Source organism: Rissa tridactyla, chromosome 2 (assembly GCF_028500815.1).
Source record: "Rissa tridactyla isolate bRisTri1 chromosome 2, bRisTri1.patW.cur.20221130, whole genome shotgun sequence".
Classification (NCBI taxonomy): domain Eukaryota; kingdom Metazoa; phylum Chordata; class Aves; order Charadriiformes; family Laridae; genus Rissa; species Rissa tridactyla.
Window position 1 is genome coordinate 114,308,903 of NC_071467.1, and position 24,778 is coordinate 114,333,680.

At 35.2% G+C, this 24,778-nt stretch overlaps 1 protein-coding gene across 8 annotated transcripts in view; it reads left to right on the plus strand.

The window, feature by feature from the left end:
* BBS9 (Bardet-Biedl syndrome 9) overlaps positions 1-24,778 on the plus strand; it is a 304,742-nt gene that overhangs the window by 69,095 nt on the left and 210,869 nt on the right. For 6 of the 8 annotated variants that reach the window (XM_054193653.1, XM_054193651.1, XM_054193654.1 and 3 more), the window contains 8 exons: positions 706-759; positions 3,246-3,348; positions 4,317-4,421; positions 6,508-6,522; positions 9,625-9,765; positions 12,002-12,097; positions 16,768-16,940; positions 19,057-19,209. In XM_054193653.1, the coding sequence (XP_054049628.1) occupies positions 706-759; positions 3,246-3,348; positions 4,317-4,421; positions 6,508-6,522; positions 9,625-9,765; positions 12,002-12,097; positions 16,768-16,940; positions 19,057-19,209 (840 nt within the window). Of the gene's footprint in view, positions 1-705; positions 760-3,245; positions 3,349-4,316; positions 4,422-6,507; positions 6,523-9,624; positions 9,766-12,001; positions 12,098-16,767; positions 16,941-19,056; positions 19,210-19,637; positions 20,758-24,778 lie in introns of those variants that run through there. The other 2 variants (XM_054193657.1, XM_054193652.1) reach the window with 2 other exon arrangements.

Genomic DNA, 24,778 nt, shown 5'->3' on the forward strand with positions numbered 1-24,778 from the left:
AATATACACAATGTACAAATGAAGGTCCTATTTCTAGAACCCAGAGAACCTACCAACTTCCTTTAAAACAAAATAATTTAAACACACAGGAGCATTTTCTTAAACTGTAGGGACTGACATGTTGCAAAATGAAATGTAAGCATAAAATAAGATATTAAAATAGACTGTAAGTTCAAGATGAATTTTGAATTAGATGGAATTGCCTATTGCAATATAAATTAGCAGGAGTAGCAAGATGCCAGCTATAATTTTCTTTTGAAGTTCAAAATATGTTTCTGATTATAAGAAACTATAATACACACTATGGTGTGTATATAATATATTGGCAGATTGGAAGTCACCTTTCCCTACTGAATAACAGGAGGTATTTCCAGAATTTAAATAAATATACGGTGGAAAGTACTGTGCCAAACAAAACAGTATCAAATATTCATATATACATCAAAGTGTATTAGTTTCTTATATACACAACATTCATGACCTTTTGCTATCCCTTTTGCAGGCAATTTCAAACAGAGGCTTTACATTTTCAGAAGGAGCTCAGAAATGTATTTTGTGTATTTTAATCTGTCACAGGAATGATAATCCTTTACCGTTAATTCCCTGTTTACCAAGTTGATGGTAGGAAAGTAATATTGCATTCATTGTGTTCGCTCATTCATGTGTAATATTGAATTTACTCTGTTTTCGTCTTTTTCTTCACAGCAAGCCATTGACAGTGAGGTAAAAGCAGAGGCCGTACCATCAGTCACAGTAAAGGTACTGTGCCTAACTCAAACAGTACCATTCAAATAGAGGTGGCAAATTTTAATAAACCTGTCACTTTCTGTGTGTTTCACTTAGATCATGAAAATGAGTAAAATTTGAAATGCAATATATGTGTAATTCTTCTCTGTAGTATGACAAGGTGTCATTCTAACAAGCCTTCTGCTGAAGGCAGAAAGTGACTGGAGTTTTATTTTTGATAGGCTTATTAAGAAGCAGACACAAAAACATTATTCAGATGGAATGAAATTGTTTTTGAAGGTATAAGAATAATTTTTCCAACACTTTTCAAAGGGAATAAATGTTTGGTTACTCGAAATGTGAAGTTTTTATCTTCAGCTGCCTTTTTAGTTGTCAATAAAGAAAAATAGACTTTCTTTTGTAAAAAGACTTTCATAGCTTTCGGTAGAGAAAAAAAATGCTAGGAAAATCTAATTTGAAAGTTAACATCATTGCAGTCCTCCTTGAGAGCTGCTGCCTGTAGTAGATTCTAAAGAAAGTATGTGTGTGTGTGTGTATGCATATGTGTGCAAGTGTAGTTTTTCCTCAGTATTGCCTAAAAAGGATCATGATTTTTATTTCTGAGTTTGAGAGCATCTTCTAGGAATATCAACAGAGCCTTATTTTTGAGAACCTTGCAAGTTCTCCCTCTGTCTTGAGTGAAAAGTTTGTAGGGTAACTGGACTATATATTGAACGAAATTCCCTTCCTCTATTGTGGTTTAGCTGTACTTGGTCCAATATCTTTCTCTGCATTTTTATATGCTAAAATGATACAGGATAAATGCTAATGCAGATAGTCTATGACAGTTCTGCTCACAGAAGTTCAGATGAATCGCGCTGGACTTTAAATCAGGCTGTTTGTGAATATAAGGGTACCTTGAAATATGTAATGTAAATTTAAATTACTTCCAGAAAGGTTTGAATTTATCAACTTTTAGTTTACAGTTGAGACAATATATTGCATAAGCAAGTTATTAAAGAAGAAAGTATTGTGTTTATCATTGCTAAATTCAATTTTGGAGAGCGGTTATGATTTCAGTATTGAGAACACGGGTAACTCCCATTGTTCTCCAGCATCTGCTCATTATTACTATTGTAAGGCCAATGGCAAACACTATTGAAAATGAGCATGGATGTGTTTATATGTTTGATAACCTTTCTAATGGCGAGACTTTATAATTCTCTATTCTGTTTTCTTGTTTATGCATCTTATACCTCTTAATGAAACAAAAATAGTAAATGTAGGAGTTATGCGTTCTGTTTTTTCCTGTGATAAGTCCATTTAATTGGTCTTCATATATCTCCATTCTAATTAACTGCAGTTGATGGAAAAGTCCTTTTAATTAAGTGATTCAACTCTTTAATATTTACAAAGTTATAAGCGTCCGTTCTTAGGAAAGTAAGAAATAATTGTATATTGTGGTTGCATGTTATGACTCCTGTCAGACTAATTTGAACTTAACCATTGAATTTGACAGGTTGAGAGCAATTTTGATAAATTTTAAAATTAAATATTTTCTTGAATTGCACAGCTGCAACCAATGTATAGGTATACCTTGCATGTTTTCTGCAACGTAGGGTAATATTGCTGATGAATATTATTTGTCCATTGTAGTGGTGGCTGTTGTACCCGAAAAATCTGCTGGCAATGCACTGTGCTCTAAAAAAAACTTCCTGAATTTGTGATGCTTATTTTTATACTAAAAACTTAAATTTTAAATTTAATTTTACAGCAAAGACAAGCCTGTCGGAAAAGTTTTAATGAAATTAAATACTGACAAAAGTTACTAGATATGAGTATACAGACCACATTCAGATGTCTGTCACCACTATACTTTCATTTTAGATCTGAGTTAAGGAAGGTCTTTTGATATCCATTGGTTTTGCAGAGAAATAACTGTCTATAATAGAAGCAACTAGTGACAACTCCAGGTTTATGGTTAGATCAGATCTCATAATCTAGAGTTGTAGTTATGCTGGGTATCCTGTATATTGAATTTTAGAATTAGTTTGCAGTAAAAAAACCAAATAGAACTTGACTCTGAAGTTATGCAGGAGACGACGCATTGCTCTTTGCAATTAAAGGAAATAATTCCTTTGGTTAGCCGCCTTTTTATTAGTTTTGGTTTTTTACTTTAATCACCTAAAAGAGGCAACATTTTAGTTTCATTTACATTAGAACAAATGCACGACACTTGTAAAATATTAACATTTTAATTAACACTTTTTAGCATTAGTTTGTCTTGGGTTAAAATTACAAAGAACATGAGAAATCCCCTCAGTTTTTTGGAGCCTTTCAAGTTACTGTGTTTCCAAAAGGAAAATACTGGTTTTGAAGTTGAAATTTGAAGTTCTTAAATATTGCTGAATTGCTCTTTGCAGGTTTTTCATATCGTTTTGCTAGTTATGTTTGTTTTCTGCTATACAGAGATTAATTTGTTGCTTCCTCTAAATACTTATGTATGTCACTTGATTTAGATAACAATACAGAGCAGAGTGACTGCCCAGAAACCAAACCTGGCAGCGTGTGTACAAGCTCCATTAGCAGTGACCTGTGACCAGTTCGTCTTTGATGATTTAGGTAAATTATTATAGTACCATTACAGCTATTGTATCATATTACTTTTTCTGAGTATGTTTGAAAGGTATAGTCCAGCCTCTATCGAGTGCATTGTTGCAGATATACTGCAGTTAAAGCAATTACAAATTTGCCTTGCCTGCACTCTGCAGCTTCTAGATAATGCTTGGTGGAGGAAAAGTAAGTAGAAAGGAATGCAGTTGCTTCCTTGATTACGGTATAATGCGTGGCAGGTGAGGAGAGGCAGGGTGGCAGCTGCATGATGGAGAGAAAAAAATCAGTTATTGTGTGGTACTTTTGCTGGGGCATTTTGTTTTGCTGGCAATTCTGTTTACGTAGAAATGGCACTGCTGAGATAAAACCAGAGACAGAGGTTTGTTTACCTGTGGACAGTCTAGTGTATGCTCCCAATTTAGCATCAACTATTTGGTGATTCTAGCCTTTTTCCAGCTCTGTTGATAAGACTGCAGGTGGGATTGCCTTGAAGACTAAGTGGAGCTGAAGAGCAGAGGTGTGTGTCCTGCTGCCTCAGTTGGGACTGTAGACCATTCCTGTTCTGAAGTGTGCAGTAATGGTCACTATTGAAACAGGGCTTTTATTGACCGCTGATCTCATCTGAAAGGATAGTTTGTATGTTTTTGCAACGTGTGACAGGAGCAAAGGGCTGATGGCTTTGTAAAATATTAAAATCACCATATAAAACTGCATTTGGTTTGATATTCTCTGTGTTCAGTGTCCTGAATTGTTTTATTGGTTATGCTTCAGCATAGTTCCAAGTTGGAGAGACTAGTTTGCCTTTTATTTGGATTTTAAATTATGGATTTTAAAAAAAGCATATCCAGTGGTTTGATAAAGGTGAACTCATGGAAACAACTATCATAATTTAGTAGAACATTTCCCAAAGTGCTAGAAAGTGTGTTGCTTTCATTTGGATGCTCTTATTGCTTGATTTAATTTTGGATTGTTTTTAGACCCAGATTCATCTGAAACCGTCGTCCTGTCTGTCTTTTTGAAGGGGAATTGTTCTCCATCAGAACTAGAAGGAAATTGTGTGGTTTCATATAATATACCAACAGGTAAGCTGCTGGAGATTTCAAATTAAACTGCCTTTTTTTGTCTTTTTCCTCACATGTCTTCCAAATGTTCTTTTGAAATATATTGAAGGCAGTACTAATTAAAGAAATAATGTGTATCAGAGTCTAGATTCCAATTTTAGTTAATATTTTATGTAGTGTCGTTATGTAATTTGTCTTATAGAGGTAAAATCATGTGCTTATAGCTTGGGAAACAGCTGTACAAGCTTTCCCACCCTGTCCTATCGGTTTGCCTCTGTTCTACTCTTTAAGGGTCCACATGTTAATTACATGTTTATAACTATTCAGCCTTCTGGGCTGCCAACAAATGTGACAGTAACTACCTTCCCACAGAGGAAGAGATTTGAATAAGCATCGGGAGGGATTATTCCTCACTTTCCTTTTCACAGTTGAACATATTCATTCTAAACAAATAAAGTAACCCACAGGAATAGAAACTAAGTTGTTCTGTTATATAATGCCCTAATGACCCTGGTGACAGAATATGTAAATTTACCCTGCTATCCATAACTGGAGACTGATTAGCTTAGTTTTCTACACACAGCCTTGTGACTGTGTCAGGCTACTGAGAAACTGTATTTAGGCAGGGCTTCTACGTTAAGTTAAATGCAGCATAAACAAGTTTAAGCTGTCTGTTCTTCACTTCTCACTGCTTGGCTTTGCTCCTGCACCTCCTCCCCTGTTGTGCTCACACAATCAACAGTTATTTCTCAGCCAGAGTTGATGATTTGGTTCACTGTGCAAACACAGAACTGTGCCAGCACAAAAAGAAGAGTGACATGGAGTAGACTGGCATCAAAGAAAAGCATGTGGAGTTAGGGCTTCTGCGAAGGGCGGTGGTCTTGAGTACCTTATCCTATGTATACACTTCTATTTAAGCATTTGGTTCACATCACTTCTCACTTGAAGCATTGTGTTTATGATGATAGTCTAGGCTGTGTGTGATGATTGAAATGTATATTTCTAGACAAAACTGAACATGTTTTTAAAGAACTTCATCTTACCCCCTTTAGACAAGGCTTGCAGGTATGTGCAGAGGGTGGAGAGAAAAGGATGCTCCTCCCTTTTTCTTGAGAGCTGGCATAAACAGCTTGTACAACTTCAGTCCCTCTGTGTTGTGACTCTGGCTGCTTATGCCTTGTGAATGAGCTGCTGTACCTTCATACGTGTCCAATCTAGCGATGTGCCTTTAGACAGGTTTTGTGGTACAACTGTATAGGTAGTAGACTTTTTGAGTATCTTGGATCCTCTGACTTTGAAAGCCTGCTTTTTGTTTTGCTGGTCTTGCTTCTGTGATTTTGCTTGTCAAGACCAGACTATCCACGGGTATTTCTCACTGGCAAATTAACGTATTTCTTTCAGGTGATACTTGTTACACTTATGCTTTTGTTTTAGGTATTAGGTTGGATTTTGCAAACCTTTTGGTTAGGGAAGTAAAGAAATCTTCTATCTTAAGTATGTTTGATTGTTATATATGCAGTTAAAAAAAATCCCCAGAGGACATAACATCTAACAGAATTAGGGAACTGCAGAAGAAATTTTAAAAACTTAGGTTTAATGGTAGAATTTGGAAGACTTCTAAATAAAGGAGCATAATTAAGATCTTGGTAAATTTTTGGATATTCATTTAAGTTATTAAGCTGGGATAATTCTATTCAGTTACATACAAATACTAGTGTTATTTGTACAAGGCAATCAAATCCTTAAGTGTAATATACTGGTAAACAAGAATTAAGTGCCTTTGTGGCTTCATTTTATCTGAATAGAGACTTTTTCCTCTTTTGTTTTTTAAGATACACTGATTTGGCCACAAATATGGGTATCTTGTGGGATTCAAACAGCTGAAGGTTAATGAGTCACTCAGTTGGATGGGATTGCACTGTTGATGAATGTGGTCTCCTGTCTGTTTTTTGGCTAGTATTATGTCTTTATGTATTTTCTACTTCACAAATGTGGCTTAAGTTCTTTAAAAACTCTTACTATATTTCCTTTTTATTTTTTATTTGACTGGCATCTTATGTATTCTTTCTTTTTTTTTCCTTTTGTCCCGTTGCTGGTTATACGGTAGAGCTCAATCCTGAAGGTGAGTGATGGAAAAAATGGGAATTTTGAATGGTTTCATGAGTGATAGCATATGCTGAATAAAGCAGATTTGGAAGGGAGCCGTTATTTTACCTATTATTTCTTTAAGTTCTTATTGATGCTATGAAGGTGTGAATATTTGAGAAAATTGTAAGTAAATGAGGCTTAGACATAAGATGACAATTACCCATGGGGAAAACAGAAAGTAGTAAAGACATTTCTTGGTGAAGTATGTTGCACTCTCTTGTATGTAACATAGGAATTTTGCAAAGTATTAAGTGCCTTCGGCATTGAGATTGGAAATGGAAAACACAATTGTATGTTCTTTACCATATTTTTAGCTATTTTTTTTTTCAAATTTCAGCAAGAGCTTAGGCAGCTAAATTATAGCTTTTTTGATGCAACTTAAAACAGCTAGTAAGGATTTGTAGCTAATGCTATGTTGTTTGGACTGAGTAGGTCTGAGAATGATGTCACTTAACATCTCTTCATTCCAATTACGAATGGAAACATCTTATTCAAGGCTAAAAGGCTGCTTTCCACCCAAGAATACCAGGAGTACAAAACTTAGCTGTGATTGTGGTAGACATGATACTTGCAAAAGATACAATTAAAAGACAAAACAGGACTGGAAACTTTTTTTTGGAAACTATTTGGGTTACTGTGAGGTGCATTGGACTAGTTAAATTCAGGGTCATCAGTACCAGAAAAAGCATAAATTCGCTGAATATTTAACATCCTAAACTAGAGATCTGAGCTTTACTGTTATTTATCATGTACATCAATGTTATGTTTCAAATATAATTAACATGAATGCATGAGTAATTTGGAAGTGAAATCATAATGACGATGCATGTAACCATTTTATTACTTTTACCAGGTAAATGCACAGTATGCCTTTAAATAGTAGTAATTTATGAGATGATGTTAAAAAACTTCTGTTGTGTTTCAGATGAGAAGAGAATCTGATTTTTTTTCACATTTTTTTTCTTTATTACAGTGCTAAAATTGTATATCGTGCAATGTGTCACAACTCTAGATGAAGTGAGATATATTACTAGACATAAGGATTGAGGACTGAGGAAGTTCTGGCTTCCACACTTTGCTACTGCTTTGTGTTTCATTGCTACCATTTAAAATTCTGAAATACTCTGAAAGCATTTCCCAGCATGAGTTTTTCACTGTAGTGATAATTTTTGTTGGAGCTTTTTAGTTTGGTTTTCTTATATATACTTGTTTTGGACTCAACAACTGGAAATCTCCCCAGTGTCCTCCTTTCCCGTCCCAAAGCCAGATTCTATTTGATTTAGTTTTGATTTGACTTTTTTCTGAATTATTGAAAAATTGTGTTTAAGATGAGGCAAACTGAGAGCGGACTATCTAGGAAAAGCTGACTTGAAACAAGAAGAAAACCATCTCGTTTTAAATATAAAAATATTTCAAAACCTTTTTGGCTAGTTTTGTCACTGATTTTTTCCTGTTGATAAGTCTCCATATCAAAGTTCAATAATAAGATGTTTTTTTTATGTTGAGATCAAGAAAAGATTTTAATTTTCCCATCAGATGATGAAGATACAGTTGAATGAATCATTCTGAAAGGTCACGGGCTTATTGGGAAGTATTTTTTTAGGAATTTTCCTTGGAACCCAGGGATATCCTGTTTTTGAGGATTTGTCTTAAGCTTTCTGCTCCTTTTACACTGATATTGTTTTTTACAAGCTGCTGCAGAATAGTTACTTGGAGGCATTATCAACCAGCCAAAAGAGCTAATGAATTGACAAACAGAGGCATGAATCTGAGCCGCTAGTACATTTTTCCCATGAGATGAGTCTTAGAAATAATTCTTCATTGCAAGAGATCCATGAAGCAGCAAACAAATAAAAATGTTAGCAAAAAGTATTGCTTGGATGACTAATAAATGCTTGAACTCTATTTTGATACTAACCTGCTAAGCTTACATGACTGATAATTCATGAGACTGATAGCTACACAGAGGTTTTCTGCCTCTATGTAATCCATGACAGTAACTGTAGTCTCTCTAAAAATCTAGTTTGTTAAATTCTGCTGAGATGAGTGTTGGGATTAATGTTTGAGATTCATGGGTTATTTGGGAGAGAATGAGTGATTGTTGCTATGACATTAATGCTATTCTCAATAAGATGAGTGTTGGTGCCTATAATGAAGTCTGTACCCAAACAAAACAAGGTTTCCCTGTCAGCTGCTTCATCAAAAAATCCTCCTCAAAACTCCCATAATCTGGCTGCCCAGAAGACCAAGAACTCCATATTCTGCAGTGACTAGCAATTTTACCTTTCACATAGAACATACCAGGCAATTTCTGACATGCCAGCAATTTTAAACAATGTTTATGTTTGAGGAAATTTTTGATAAATTCTGATGAAAGCGTTTCCTAAATGTTAGTGTTAAAACATTCTCTTTTCTCTTGCACTGTTCTGATAAAATTGCAGATGATATTAGACCCCAGTACCAAAGGCAGTAACTGGTTTGTTATACAGTTCTGGTTTATTATGATGCAATGAGTTGAAAGATAGAATTTAATATACCTTTGGGTAATAATCTCTATTAGATATATTTTTTTTCTAAGCTGCAGACCTCTGACAGATGATATAAAGGTTGCATAGACATTATTTAAGAGTATAAAAAAAAGAGTAAATATGTTCTTAAAAAGGATTTAGTTTGTGATATTCTTGATGAAAATGTACATGCTTTAATTTTGTGTTCAAAGCATCAAAAGTAATCACACAGTTGTTGTCTATGTTAAAGTAGAATTGTTTGTATAGAACGCTAAATAAAATGTTAATTTTCATTGCATATTAATTGGTATAAATACAGGTATGCAGTGGATTTGGCTTTCCCATTCAATTGAAAATGTTCACTTGAAAAGATAATTTAAAGTATTCAAATTTAAAGGTATTTTAGGTGAAAATTTAACAAAAATTGAGAATTTTACATAGGTTTTGTTTTAACACATTCCTTAATCACATTAAAAATATCTTGTTACACCTCTTAGAGGACAGCAGTATGAAGTATCTTGTATTCAAAATGTGGATATGAAAGATGAATCTGTGTTCTGTCATTTTAGGAATACCGAAAGTTGCACAGTGTAACTTCAGGCTGCCTTTGCGGCTAGTTTGCTCTCCAGCCCAACCTTCAAAAGCAGCAAACCACAAGATAACTATTGATACCAATAAACCTCCCGTCAGTTTTCTCACCATTTTTCCAGGTAGGTTTTAAAATTTGTCAATAACAGGAAATGTGTTAGGAACTCCAACAGGAATTGTTTATCCATGTGAGGTAATGAGGTGATTAACAAAGCTAACGTTAGAATGTTTAAACAGTATATTTTGAAAGAAATGATGACATAATATTTCAGTAATAATCCACCTGGGCTAGTATATCTGTCTCTGGTAAAACTGCAGATTTCTTTACCCACTGGACATGATATAGATCTAATTCTTATGTATCCAGAAAAACATTTTACATAAAATTGTATCAGTGGTGTTGTAATCTTCTGTAACCTGAAAACACGGGCATTCATTTAAAAAAAAGATAAGCAGGGTGAAGCAAAAATGGTAAATGTTATATGTAAGGGGTGCAGTTACTTTGGAGGAGGATTTATGGAGTTCTTGATATATTGGTCTGGAGCTGATCTTATTTAATAATTTCATTAGCCTTCATGGACCCAAAAGAAGACATGTACTTAGTGATATTTTCTGATGCGCAAACCTGAGCTACATTCTATATTCAGGAGAATATTAAAATGGTATGAAGGAGAAATTAGATGCCATTTAGGACTGGAAAAACGAGGAGGAAACTGAGTACTATAAAGTGTAATGTTATGAAAATATTATCTGCTGTGATTATGTGCTCATAATTTGGAAGAGAGAGAGGAGGTGGAAGTTACCACAGGAATACTCTGTGGTACAATATAGTACAATCATAAGCAAACAATTAAGAACTGAGGATGCATTAGACAAAATGTTTCCATGCAGGAAAACTAATATCATGTTACTATGCACTGGCACACTGAGTGCTGGTTGCTGATATTAAATAAAAATTAATTCAAACTCAAAAGTGTAGAAAAAGGCTGTGAACACTATCTAGGGATTTGAAGAGGAGAATTAAAAGAAAGTGACTCATTTAGCTTAATAAAACACAGGCAAAAAAAGGGAATACAGTTGCCTTCAGTAAATGTTTTGTGGCTGTATCATGGATCTAGACGATCGTATTAGCACAAGAAGAAATGAATAAACAGGGCTTATAAAGTGATTGTGAATAAATTCAGTCTGGCAGCGATTAAGTTTCTGAACTTCAGAGGACTAAGGTTCTGGAACAGTTTTCTGAGAACTGGATGGGCCAACAACTTTAATATGATATTTTTAAGGTGGAGCTGCACTTCTTTTTTTGAAAAGCTTGTAGAGTACATTTGTCTGAGAGCAGTGGAGTAGGCATGGTTGGGTTTTTTGGTAGCCTGATGTTTTTCACTTTGCGGGTATATATACCTTTTCTCTCAAATGATGAGCTGTGTAATACTTGAAACAGGGAAACTTTTTTTCAAAGGTCTGCACTTTAGGATTTTAATCATAGGCTTCCGTTATGGCTAAGTGATAATGCTTTCAAAATAGAGCATTGTATTTTATTTTTGACCTGGGGAAGCATTGTTGAAAATATAACACAAAGCATAGGCCTAATGTGTTCCAGAAGAAGGTATTAAAATCTTCTGATTTCTGTTCATCCCTTTTTTGGGGCGGGGAGGGAGGAGGAACCATGCTGTTTACAATGTGATCTGTGAAGGAACTTTGGATTTTTGGTGTACTCAATAAAAATTGTATCTCTTCTACTCCCTGTTTTGCCTTGTTTTTAGGGGAAGGTTGGAAGGAGAGGTGACATGGAATAGTTTTTAAAATATGGTACTCTAAAATTGGGCCTTTTAAGCTGGTATGATCCACTGCATGGAATGAAAAGGAAGGTGGGCATGCATGGACTTTGCAGAGTAGCTAGTTTTAGAAAGCTAGATGTTTGTTGTGCTCTGTACTGAAGGGTGGAAAGAGAGCGTGCTTAAACATTTTCATGGTAATTTCCACATAATTTTTGCATAAATATCTGAATTAAAGGTGAGCTTGCATCCAGTAAAAGGTGATTGATAGCCTTTGGGCTGTACACTAATCACAATTCTTTTTAGATGGTACAGACAGAACCTTTGAGAAATCTGCCTTTTGTTTCCAGGCTGGGGAAGAACAACAGTGTGCGTCTCAGTTTCCACCTGTGAATGAAGGGAGGGTTATACCAAACTACTACTGATGTTCTTTACTTATGAGCCCTAAGATGGGGAGCAGCCTCATCCAGAGTGCCTTTCCCAAATTGCGCATGCAAAATTTGATATGGTCCTGGCTATGGCTTGAGGTTTGTTGAATACCTGTGTCGGATTATAGAAAGCTGTACTCAACTCTCTCTTTCAGACTTTGTTGATCCGTCTGAGGATGACCAGGCAAATGTTCTGGGATTTCAGTTTTTAACTGGGTCAAAAACCACTCTTCTTGCTTCAAAAACATCACGTAAGTGCTATTTAGTATTAATGTAAAAGAGGCTTGATCATCAGTTAATGTATGTACAAAATGAGCATGCGGACCATACAAATAAGGATCACAACTGTGTGAGAATTCGCACAGGAGTTTCAAAGTGTTAACTGACTGTTTCTTATTCCCTCTCAGTATCTAGTTACTTTACTAGGGAAGACACAAAATTTTATAACAAAACCAAAAATCATACTGAAGATATAGTCCATCATGGTGACAGTTCTCTGAAAAAAATGGATTTTCTTCAAGTTTTTAGCAATGTTTTTATTCATTAATTAATATTGTTATTGTAATAATGGAAAAACAACTCTTTTCCTCAAAGGTATTTCAACATCTGTGTTTGGAAGTAGTCATCTACTGGAATTTTTGAATGGGACTAAAACCAGGTTTCTAACTCTCCACTGACTTTCAGTAATCCTTGACCTTAATGAGGCATCAGGCCATACTTAGTTGCTTCTCTACATCTAAGTAAATGCCTGTCTCTATCTTTAGATGCCTGTATGTCTTTGGAAGCGTAGGATTATGGATTCAATAGCCTTCCTATTATGCTTACAGAATGTAAGAACATGCATGTAGCTATGCTGTTACCTGGTCCAGTGCAGTTTATGAATTAAGTAGTCATGTTCCAACCACCTGTGTGTTTGTGCTCTTTAAAAAAAAAGATTGGTTCTCTTCATTTTGCCGAGTTTATGGTCTTGCCCTGTATGGGTGCACAACTTGCTTAGCTCTTTCTTGGCATGCGCGTTGGAACCAAATCAGTTCAATTGTGTTTAGTGTTTTCCTTGCCAGCAGAGGACAAAGTCTTCATTTAATACAGCAGACTAACAAATTGAAAAGCTAGAATACCTATTGCGCATTGCAGAGAGTTCAAATGGAACACTGTGTGAATTCTTAATGAAAACTGTTTTGAGTGAGAAATCTGAATCTAGTTTGTTGATGTGAAATTCTTTCAACACAAGAATAATCTGCCTCACTGTTTTCAAAAATTGGTATTCATGATGGGTTATATAAATACTGGTGGCGTCAGCTGTGAGCTATAAGACAATATTTAATACCTTTTCTAATGTAATCAAATGTGTTAAAAACAGAAACCATCTGGAGAGTAACTTTCATGGTACCAAGAATCACTTTACATTTCTAAGGCTCAAATCCCTTTGTATTGGTTTGCGTAGGCATTATTTGCATGTCTTTTTATTGTTAGTTTGTTTTTAATATTTGTTTAAATAGTAGATCTTAAACAGTTTAAACTAACTGGACATGCAATGATAGTTTCTGAAAACTAAAGAATGCAAAGGATTTATAAATAACTATTCTTTTCTGGATTACAATTTCAGTCTTTCATTTGGATGTAAGATAGTTGCATAGATGCTGTGTAAGGGAAAAACTTGTGTCTATGTAATGAATGTGTTTTAGCTTCTAGTGATGCTATAACTTTTAATTCCCCCACCCCAAACCATCAAGCTTTTCCTCTCAGGTTTGTTTATTCACTAGCTAGGAATGACACTTGCAGTCTTACTATAAACTTTCCCACACTGCTTTACTTGTGAAGTTCACTTTACAGAGGAGATTCAAAATGTCTGTTTCTCTCAGAGTGACTACTCATTTCTTGTGCCTGGGAATCCTTACTTTAGAAACCGAATGAGTTGTTGATGCCACCTTCCATGTTAGCAGCCTGTTTCCTGCATCCCCTTCATGGATTGGATTGGGTTGGTTACAGAATTTCTTAGGTGCTTTGCTTATTTGAAATGTTACCTAAGTAAAACTTTTTTTTTTAATATTTTAAAAGGTCTGATACTCAAGCATAATTCAGAATATTTTTATTAACAGAGACTATCCATAATACAAAAGCATTGTTTGCTAGAATTTCACGATATTAAAATGTATGTACTTGAGTGGACAGAACTTCTATGGAGCTAATGAATGCAGATGAAATTATGTATTATTTGGGAGATCCTTATTCTGCTATGTAATTTAACACTGGTTTTGTACTTTGTAAAAGCGCTTATGCAGCATTATCATTGCAGAAGTGTTCTTAAAAAAAAAAAATCTATGTGCAGATAAATAGTGACTAAAAGTAATGGGATTTCAGGAAAGTAAAAAAGTTTATTGGGACTGATCAATCCTTATTTCTATTTTTCCATGAAAGAAGTTAATCTTGTACAATGGAAGAAATATTTTTCCATATCCCTTATCAAATGGACCTTAAGTTCTCAATGGGGAGAACTGCATGTAGGAATGAAAGTCTCCAGGTTCAGTTGGGTTTCACTGCTGAAGCTGCAAATGTGAATGACTTCTGTTTTCACATTTGGTTTTAATTGTATTAGCAAATCCATTTTGAACAGTGTAGTAATTGAAGATATTACTTTAGCCTGTCAAGAGCACTGCTGCAAAGAAGCCCAGCCTGAAGTTCATTTTGACAGTTAATACATATTAAAAAGAAGCTTTCCCCATGTAGATTAAGGTTTTAATGTTGTTTTTTTTTTTTTTCTGAAATTTTTTAAAACTGTCTTTTAAAGTGTAAAGAAGGCTTGACTGCTAATTGTGGCTTGCTTCTTTTCTGCTGATGCGGGCTTCCTAGCTGTGAACTGAATCTTCTAGACTTCAGATAACCTACTGGCAAGACAACCATTCTTAATGGCGGTTGTGTTAGTTTGACAACCCGTTGCAGTGTTAAAAGCCTTTGTAAACTGTGTAATCTGTTGGTCCTCCTCAGTCTCCCGCTTTTCTGAAAATCTATTGTAACCGAGCTTATTTTAACAAAAATCTAAGAGGTTGGATTAACACTTGTTCTGTAACTAGTATTAAAGCACAGGATGAGCAGAAGCACGGATATTTCTTTAGTTTTTTCATTGTATTTCTGTTTAAAGTGTGTGTTTAGTACAACTAAAGATTCTCAGTTTCCTACAGTTTCTAAATCTAATTTGCCTTTCTTGAGAGCTGGAACATCATGTAAAGCAAATGACTGCAATGCTCTCTACTCAGGCCATGGTAAAATTACATTGTGTTTGTATTGACCAACAAACAATGTATGGAAACTAAATGTGCATTTTGGAGGAAATTAGTTTTATCCATTTTAAACCATTAATGTATTAGATATGTCAATTATAAATGGAATGACTGTTGATTTGGCCTGAAAACATCTGAGCTAATTTCCCTCAAGGAAAAATCACTTAAGGCAAAGTATGATGATACATCCAACTAAGTCCAGCCATTACATTCTGAGTGTTTAAAAAATGGATATTAGGTTGAATGTTATCTTTAGCAGATGGTGTTCTTTTCTTTAACAGGCATGTTTTTAAATAAAACTTGCTTCTTTCCTGTTACACTGTAAACAGAATTTGTCATTCTCTATTCAGTGAAATGCGTATCCTGGGAATGGTGCCAGTGGTACAGTCAAACAATCTTGAATTACTAATGTTGAGAAAATTTTAAATAAGTACATTCAAGATCTAAAGAATTCTAGTTAATTTGATTTACTGTGAACCTTGTTAACAAGGGCAAAAAAAGAACTAGTTTGTATCAAACCCCAGCAACTCTTTTTCCTCATAACTGCATTTCTGTCTATCCGTTTGGATAAGGTATTGGTAGATGAATAGGGAAAAGAAATAAGGAACTGTTGTTTGATAGTATTTATCTGAAAAGAAAATGAAAATTAAAATGCTGCTGTGATTTTCCACCGTGTTTTACTCTCAACATATAGTTAATTCTGATTTCCTGGTAACTGAAGAGAGGATTGTACAAATGTGGACCGGAAACAACAGAAACAAAATCTCATCCCACTAGCGTGGTAATTTGAAATTCACTAAAATTGATAAGTTAAATGAATTTGCTGGGACAGATAACACTGGCTAACAGGATTTGTTTTTTCACTTCAGTTTATATTACCACTTTTGCTTCTACACTAAGCGATTTTTACAAAGCCGTAGTGTGTAGATGGATAAAAATCTCCTACTAATTTTAGATGTATCTAGAGTGAAGCATCAAACCATCAACTAAATATTGCCTATGACTAGTTGGAGCAATACTTTTCCTACTAGAAGGTATCCTAGGAGGTAGAGATGTAATAAAAATTATATTGACTGTATTAACTAAGAACTCAATAACCATTTCCAAAAGACATTTAAGATTTTAGGTGGATTGGAGTTGGTTTGTTACCACTCTTATCAGATGCTTAGGATGCTGTGTTTCTGTCAATGTCCAAAGCAAATTGAGCCTGATTCTGCCTCCAACCCTAAGAAAAGCTCACTAAGGTTGCGTTATGGCAGGGAATTGCAGACACTGTTGTTACGATTTATAATCATCCAGTAATTCCCTTGTTTCCTTATTATGGTAGTGCTTCATACTTTTTTGTTCTTCATGGACAGGCTCATACTCTGAAGTAAGTAGTCCTGAAGCGAGAAATACTTTCATTTTCTACTACAAAATTACCTGTTAAAGTTAGGATAAAAGAGAGAGTATTTAGGACTGACATCAATAAAATGCAATTATTTCTTTAACACTTGTGACATGTGTCTCTTACAAAAATCTCATATAGACTTTGGATACAGTTAGCAAGTTAAATCTATGTGTTATCTAAACTATGTTGTATAGTGAATGTGTGTGGCTTAAATGTGTGTTTATTAGTTGTGTATTTGTTCTTGTTCTCAAAGAGCGATATAGGATCCAGAGTGATCAGTTAGAAGACCTTTGGCTGATAACAAAAGAGCTCACGCTTCGACTCGAGGAACATTTTAAGAAGCAAAACTGCAAAGATTTTGCATGTACCTTTTCTGGTTCAATACCCCTGCAAGAATATTTTGAACTAATCGATAGACATTTTGAGGTATGTTATGTAATATGTGAATCGTTAATGTTCTAGTTTAAAAATTGTTCGTATGTTAGTACTATGCTATCACAGGCATTCGGCTTTCAGAAAATAGTTGCGTCTAAGATAGTGCTGGAAAAATGTCGTCATTCGGTTTTTAACATATGGAGTATGCCTTGCCTCGCCTCTGAAACAATCCTTGTGATTTGCAGAGTGCAAGTAGCTGGTGTGCAGTCTGCAAATGGTACAAATTATAGTACTAGTATTTGCCCTTCTGCTCACTGCCTGTACAGAAGCCATGGGTTCTTCATTCACTAACGTGATGTTATTTGTAAAATTGTTTCTAAAATTTGTCCTTAGTTTCAGGCTATTTTACTCTTCTGTAATAATGAAGCCATGAGCATTTTTTTTTTCACTGAATCATCCTGGTAATTACATAAAAAGTCCTTTCACGTTTTAAAAAAAACTGACTGCCCTTGTAGGATTAGCATTGGAGTCTCAAGGAAGTTTACCAGACCAAATATAAAATAAATGTAATTACTTTTTCCTGTTCGGTCATGCAGATGACAATGAATAATCTCCAGTAGTTCAGCTAGCTTGTAGAAATAGCTAATAAAATAAAATATATGCACTCCTTCCACCTACTGCTTTTCCAGTAAAAAAAAAAGAGAATAGGTATTTGAAAATTTCTATTAAACTCATTAACGGGCAAAAGCAGCAACATATGTATGTAAGAGAAATACCATTGGATGTTCTTTTATGCTGCCAACTTTTCTGTGAGATGGAGCTATCACCACACAGAAAGATGGAAGTGGTAGTTGGGATTCTCTGGGATTTGTAAAGGAGTCAGCCTAGACCCAAGTCTGTCTCTCAAGCTCATGAGTTGTTATTCTGTTAGTCTTTCAATTAATTTGAAATTCAAAAAGTTTGGGTTTTTTAGTGACTGGTATTGTAGAAATACCTTAAACATAGGCTTCATTAATTTGTATCACAAGCTTAAATACATTGAAGTTTGAAAGATAGGTGTGATTGCTGCAATGCTAAGTTAGGATCTAATTATGTTGCAGTTGGCTATTTTGAAGTTTCTGAAATTTTACAATAATTATCTGATCTAAAAAGTATCAAATGATCTATCAAGGGGATCCTAATGCTTCCATTCCTCTAAGTTTCAACACACTCTTTTTTGGCAAGCTTGGGAGAATATTACCTGAGATGTCCCTTTTTTCCTCCTACTTCTAGAAAAGCTGCATAGTGTTTCTTTTTCTCGTAGCTTCTCTGAGCTCTCCTTCATAATTATGTACTGACAGAATGGTATGTTTGCATATTTTTAAATATAATCTGTTTCCTAAATTTAGGAAACTTAATTTTTCTGCTCATTTTTGGGCCCTTTAAACTGGATGTGTGTTGTAACACTCACATCTGGAAAGCTATGTGTCTTAATGTTTCTTTTGGTAACTTCTGCTAGTTACAGCATGTCAACTGTACAGAGGAGTCCCAGCTTTTTGAAAGACACACCTTTATTTATGGATTTTTGTGTTAGAGGCACGTACTGGAAAATGGTAAGGTGATTAAAAGATAAAAATAGATGAATTGTTATTGTCTGGGCTTTTGGTGTACAATGTTGTTCAAAGTTGAGTGAGCACTTCAAGAAAGTTTGTTGCTATAGCTGATCACTTCAGAAAAAGGCAGTCATTCAAACAGTACATAATATAGAACTTTTATCCATGATTCAGGGAATAACCATTTAATTTCTACTGCAATGAATATCAAGTCCAATATGCTGTGTCCATATGTCATAAATAGCACGCCAAACCAAGAAGAAGCCTTGAGGTCCTGGTGGTGAAATTTCACTCTTGTTATTAGGCTTCTTGATAAGATATTTATGCATTTTCACAGATTATTGTAGCTGTTGACAATTAGGTTTTATTTCAGTGACAAATGATAATTCTTGAAAATGTTAATAAGCCTCATGAGGAGTGTAAAATATGAAACTGGTATAAATTACATTGTCATATTTGAGTAATACACACTACTCTCCCAAAAATTTTACTGTCATTCTCATGTTTCATTTGGAATGTATATACATAACGCATATGACCCTTAACCTGAATTCTTAAAAACCCTTAAATTGCAGCTACGTTTGAATGCTGAAAAATTTCAGGAGCTGCTGTCTGAAAGGGCTGTACAGTTTCGAGCTATTGAGCGGCGATTGCTGACACGATTCAAAGACAAAACTCCTGCTCCTCTTCAACATCTGGACACCTTGCTAGAAGGAACATTCAGAGAGGTCAGTACAGTTTGATTATGAGCCTAACCTTTCTTTATGTTGTTGGTAAAACTTAGCTTAAAGCATATAAGCTATGCTTTCCTGGTTACGTTTACCATCCAAGAGACCAGGAAGCAGTAATTTGTTTAACCTAATATTCCCTGTAACTTTCCAGATGATTTGCAATAGTTTTATTTAATCTGCGACCACAGAATCTTTGCTCCTGGGTCACACCAGCTTGACAGCACATCATTCTTTCCTAACTGATGTTGATAGTGTAAATATTTTATAGTTCATGTGAAAGTATTTTATAGTTCATAGCTTGTGTAAATATTTTATGGTACACTGTAAACTGGTGGAATGGCTTGGCTGGTGTAATATTCACAACAAAATTGTCTGAGGCTGACCATGTCCTTCCTTACGGGGATTTTATGTTCTAATCATTTCAGAATGTGATAGCTGCAGAAGAACAATGTTTTTAAAAAAATCCATTCCTAAACCATCCCCATACTGGAAGTATACAAGGAATAAAGCATTTTTTCTTCCTGCCTCAACCCTGCATTGCGTTAGATTAACCCTTGTTTCATGATGTGTCCCCTTTGCTAAGAAGTTACTTTATGCGTTTTGTGCTTTTCTGTTGGAAGATCTGTTTTTACTTTCTAACATGCCTTGTTAGAGAAGCGCAGTCACAATTAGATTCCTTATCGGTAAGACTTACCTTTATGTGCTGTTGTATGTCACAACAATTAAAAAGCAAAGGTGTTAAGGAAAACTATTTTTCCTTACTGTTTGCTCTAAGAAAACATTTCTCTAAATTGGAGAAAACTGCCTTTTGATGTATGATTACACGTGAGTCAGATTCACCTTTATGTCAGTCTTTACTGTGAATGAGTTAACTATGAGATGCTCTAAGTTTGAAAGTGGGGGTTTTCTGGTTACTTTAAGAAATACTAGGTATTGTTGTGATAGATGGGTGATTCTTTCACGCTTTGAAATGGCATGACTAAATCAGCCCTAAAGATAAAACAAAAGTGAGTCTCTTGAGTCTGCTCTTGCTGTGTAGAACTGTTGCCTTTAAATTTAAAAGCAACTGGGTTGTGCTTGACCGTTTTTTTTATGCAGTTGAATTGAAAGATGAGTTCTGAGAACATGACAAAAATCAGGCAGTTGAAATAGATACATATTGCAGAAGCTTATTTTATAAGGTACTTTGAACCAAAATTAGATGGGTGCTTTTCTTAACAATTACCTTTGTAAGCTTTTTTAGTTAGAGCTAGTGTAGTTGAAAGGAGAGTGAGGAAAAAGATTTCTTTCCGGAGAAAAAATGGAACAAACATTTTGCCACATTTGTGAAAACTTTGTTTTAGGCAAGCTCACATGTTTCTTGGTAGGTTTCCTTTGTCATCTTCCTTTGTTGATGTGAATCCCCTTGCAACAAAGAAATGTTGTTATTATTAGTACAAACAAATGTGTAGTAAAGTAGTAATTACCCTAGAGACCCCACTGCTGCATATGTTGTTTTGAAAGTAAGATCTGTGGTAGGATTTTAATACTGCCTCTTTGCTATGTGGGAGAAATTAAATTGCATTTCCTATATTGGAAAAGACCTTGTTTTCTTTAATTCAATATAATCTGTCTTTATTTGAACAAGTATATCTAATGCATATAGTTGAAGTATTCAAAATATAGTACATATGTTTTCAGTAAAGGAATAATGAGGCCTGATAAATATGAACAGTATAAAGTCTCACTCCAAAAATTCCTTTAAGCGTGTAGCCTTTTTGACATTCAAATTAATATGTATTATTAAATATAAGTATTTTTGAGAATACTGCTTTTCAGAAGAATTGTTCAAACAAGTTGTCTCTCTTTTTCCTTTTGGAAAGTTGTCTGTTTCAAGTGCCATGGTTGTGTTTAGTAGTTTTCCTAATGCAGAATGCATTCAATGAAGAATGATGATCCGTACCCCATAGACTCTAGTGAAATGACTCTTACTTGCTGTATTCAACTCTGAATAAGTGATGTAGAAGTTCTAGGGGGGTTTTGGTAATAAAATAGATATAACAAATCCCACAATAAAATACTCTGTTAGAAAATAAATTTATTTTTATTCTTACCATTGTCTGAGAATCTCATCTCCTCTCTTATGTTAAGTATTTTTATAATGAGAAAAGAAAAAATTGCATTGTTTTATCCCCTTGTTTTTCACTAGAGCAATTGTTATGTACAAAGAGAGGTCTTGTTACTTTTTACATTGGGTTTTGCAGTCAGAACGGAAATGTATATGTTTTGGTTTTATAGTATATTCCAAACCTTTTCATCTAGAACAGAAAGGAGTTTCCAGTTAGTATAAGTGTGTGATCTTATTATTCTTTTGAACTCAGAATCTCTGGGGCTTGGGCTCTGTATGAATTACATTCTTAATATAGTAACTATTATAGGTTAGGATTTTTTTTTTAAATTGAATCTATAATGCTATAACCTATTCAAATCAATAGGGACATAAAGGTGCTGCTTCTTGCTTCCCTTATTTACTTGCACCAGAACAGTTATACAGCAGATAGATAATCTTTGTGTGAACAGCCTTTTTAATACAAATGGTGAATATTCAGCTCATGTAGTTTCATTGCCTAGATGTGATACGTGCCTAATTTAAGTGTGCTCTGTTCAGTTTCTTTGCCCATCTGCAAATTGTTATGAATTGCAAACTGATTTGAATTTTACAACTGAAGTGGATCGTAAAAGTTAATTTTCAGATTTTCAACTTCAAGTAAAAGTTGTGTTTGTGTGATACAGAAGTAGATGTACACGTTTGTCAAACCTATAGATGCCAAATCAGAAAAATTTAATCAAGCTACATCGGATTCTCTGTTAAAAAGCATTTCTATTTATGTACTAAATTTTTGTATTGGTCCTTGTACATTACCAACAAGGCAGGATGTATTTAGTGCTACAACAAAGTTAATAATGGCTTTATAATAAAGAAACCAGCCTATTATAAAGAAACTAGAAACTTTTAATCTTCACAATAACAGAGAAATGTGTAAGCAGGAATTGGTGTGCACAATGCTGAAAAGCTTGCTTTTGATTTTTATAGTCCTGTTTAATCTTTTGGTGTTCATCTTGGAAGGAAAAGAAAAGCTATTATATAAATAGTGGCCTTGTATGTTAGAAGAAGGAAATATTATTCTTGTGATGTTTAGGAATGATTTGTAGGAAGGTGCTATGAAAATAATAGAAAAATCAATTTGCAGTAGATGCTATTTGTATGCCTATTAATTAATTTCTTGATCTCTGGTTAAAAAAATTGCCAGTGCAATTGGACATGCTGCTAGCTCTTCTAAGAAAGGAATTTAATTAGACAAATTCAAAAGCAATTGATCAGTAGTTGTGATTGCATAGATGTTTTGTAGTTTAAAGGGCTTCTAATATGAAATGAGCTTGCAGCAAATTTTGTGGTAGCTGTTGTAAACAGCATGTACTTTGTGTAATGCTCACCTACTAGAGACATGTTATTGCTTGAAAGTGTAATTTAATGATCTTTAATCTCTTCAATGTGTTTTCTGTCATATTAAAGAAAAATCGTAGTTTGTCAGTAGCTGCAGGTGCTTGCCCTGGAATTATAATTTTCATGCATTGACTTTTGATGTACACAATTCGGGTTTCCAGGTACAACCTGGAATTAACAAGTGTCATAAAAATTGGATGGTTCCATTTCTTACTTCAACCCACATATATTTTATCCTAGAGAATCTAAGCAATGCTAGCTGTGTCTAGCTGTAAACTGTGTTTAACCACGTAACCATGTTTAGAAGACTGCTGCAGTTACATTCTTCTAGGGAAAGAGGAGGAAGGATGAATTTGAAACGTGGGGTGGAGTTCTCCTAGGGACTAACTGTTGCTTAACCAATTTTAAGCACTTAAAGCATGAATCTGAGATAAGATTGAACAGTTCAAGTTTACAAAAAAAATTTAGAGACAAAGCAGTCACTTCTGTTGTATTGTATGGGTAGACAGTAAATTATCCATGAGCACGCAATGTGCCCCTGTCGCCAAGAAGGCCAACAGAATTCTGGGCTGCATAGGGAAGTGTGGCCAGCAGGCCAAGGGAGGTCATTCTCCCCCTCTACTTTGCACTGGTGAGGCCGCAACTGGAGTACTGTGTCTAGTTCTAGGCTCCCCAGTTCAAGAGAGACAGGGAACTACTGGAGAGAGTCCAGCGTAGGGCAACCAAGATGAATGAGGGACTGGAGCACCTCCCTTATGAGGAAAGGCTGAGAGAGCTGGGACTCTTTAGCCTGGAGAAGAGAGGGCTGAGGGGAGACCTTATTAACATTTACAAGTATCTAAAGGGTGGGTTTAAGGAGGATGGAGCCAGACTCTTTTCCGTGGTGCCCAGTAACAGGACGAGGGGCAACAGGCACAAGTTAGAACATAGGAAGTTCCGTTCAAATACACGGAAAAACTTCTTTACAGTGAGGGTGACAGAGCACTGGAACAGGCTGCCCAGGGAGGTTGTGGAGTCCCCTTCTCTGGAGACTTTCAAGACTCTCCTGGATGCAGTCCTGAGTGATGTGCTCTAGGCAATCCTGCTCTAGCAGGGGAGTTGGACTAGATCATCTCGAGAGGTCCCTTCCAACTCTGAAATTCCATGATTCTGTATTACAATAAAAGGTAGCAAAATTAAGACCAAATCGTGAAGCAACAGATTTGTTGTATATCCTCACACTTTCATCATATGGAAGGAATAAGGAATTTCATCATAAGGAAGCATAGCTCCCTTCCTATTCTTTGACACCACTATTGCACGGTACCTCAGTTTTCCCCATGTTCTGAGGCTTCTTCATCCCCAGCCTGCAAAACTACTAACTTGCTTGTGCTCTCTAATACTGATATCTCAACTTTTATCCATGGCTCCAGCATCCCCCTGTCAATTGCTTATTTGTGCTTAAGCCAGTGCACTGGTGCTGTCTGGCAGTAGCCACTGAACCAGCCAAGATGAATGATGTCCCTTGTCTTAGTACAAATAGTGTGTCTCCCCTCCCGGTCTGCTGATTTAAAAAATATATAGAGGAGCTTAATGATTTCTGGATCTTCATGCCGCTGTAAAATTTTGTGTGGTCATTAGAAATCGCAGTTACTAGGAATGGACCAACAGAACAAGTCCGACATTAAATGGTCAGCACAGTTGCATACGGTGTCTATTTAGGCTTAGTAACTACATGTTCTACAACAGAGGGTCTTTGGTTTTGATTGGTGGTACATTTTATCTTTTCTTTCTTTGAGGTACTTTATAAATTTGAGAGCGTCTTGCCATTAGTAAGAGGACCAAACATGCTTTTCTAAACAGAACTGCTAGAACTAATTGATGCTGCAAGTTTGTTCCCTTTATTTTGCTCCTAATTGAGCTATTCTGTCATGGTCATCTTATTTATGTTATTACTGGATAACCTGTCTCACAGAAATACTTGTCTGTAAGCAGCAATGAAGTGGCTTTCAAAGTAACTTTCAGATTTTGCTCTGTAAACAGCTAGAAGTTGTCCAGTTCATTCTGCTCTCTTTAGTATATGTTTTGTATTTATCTTGGCTG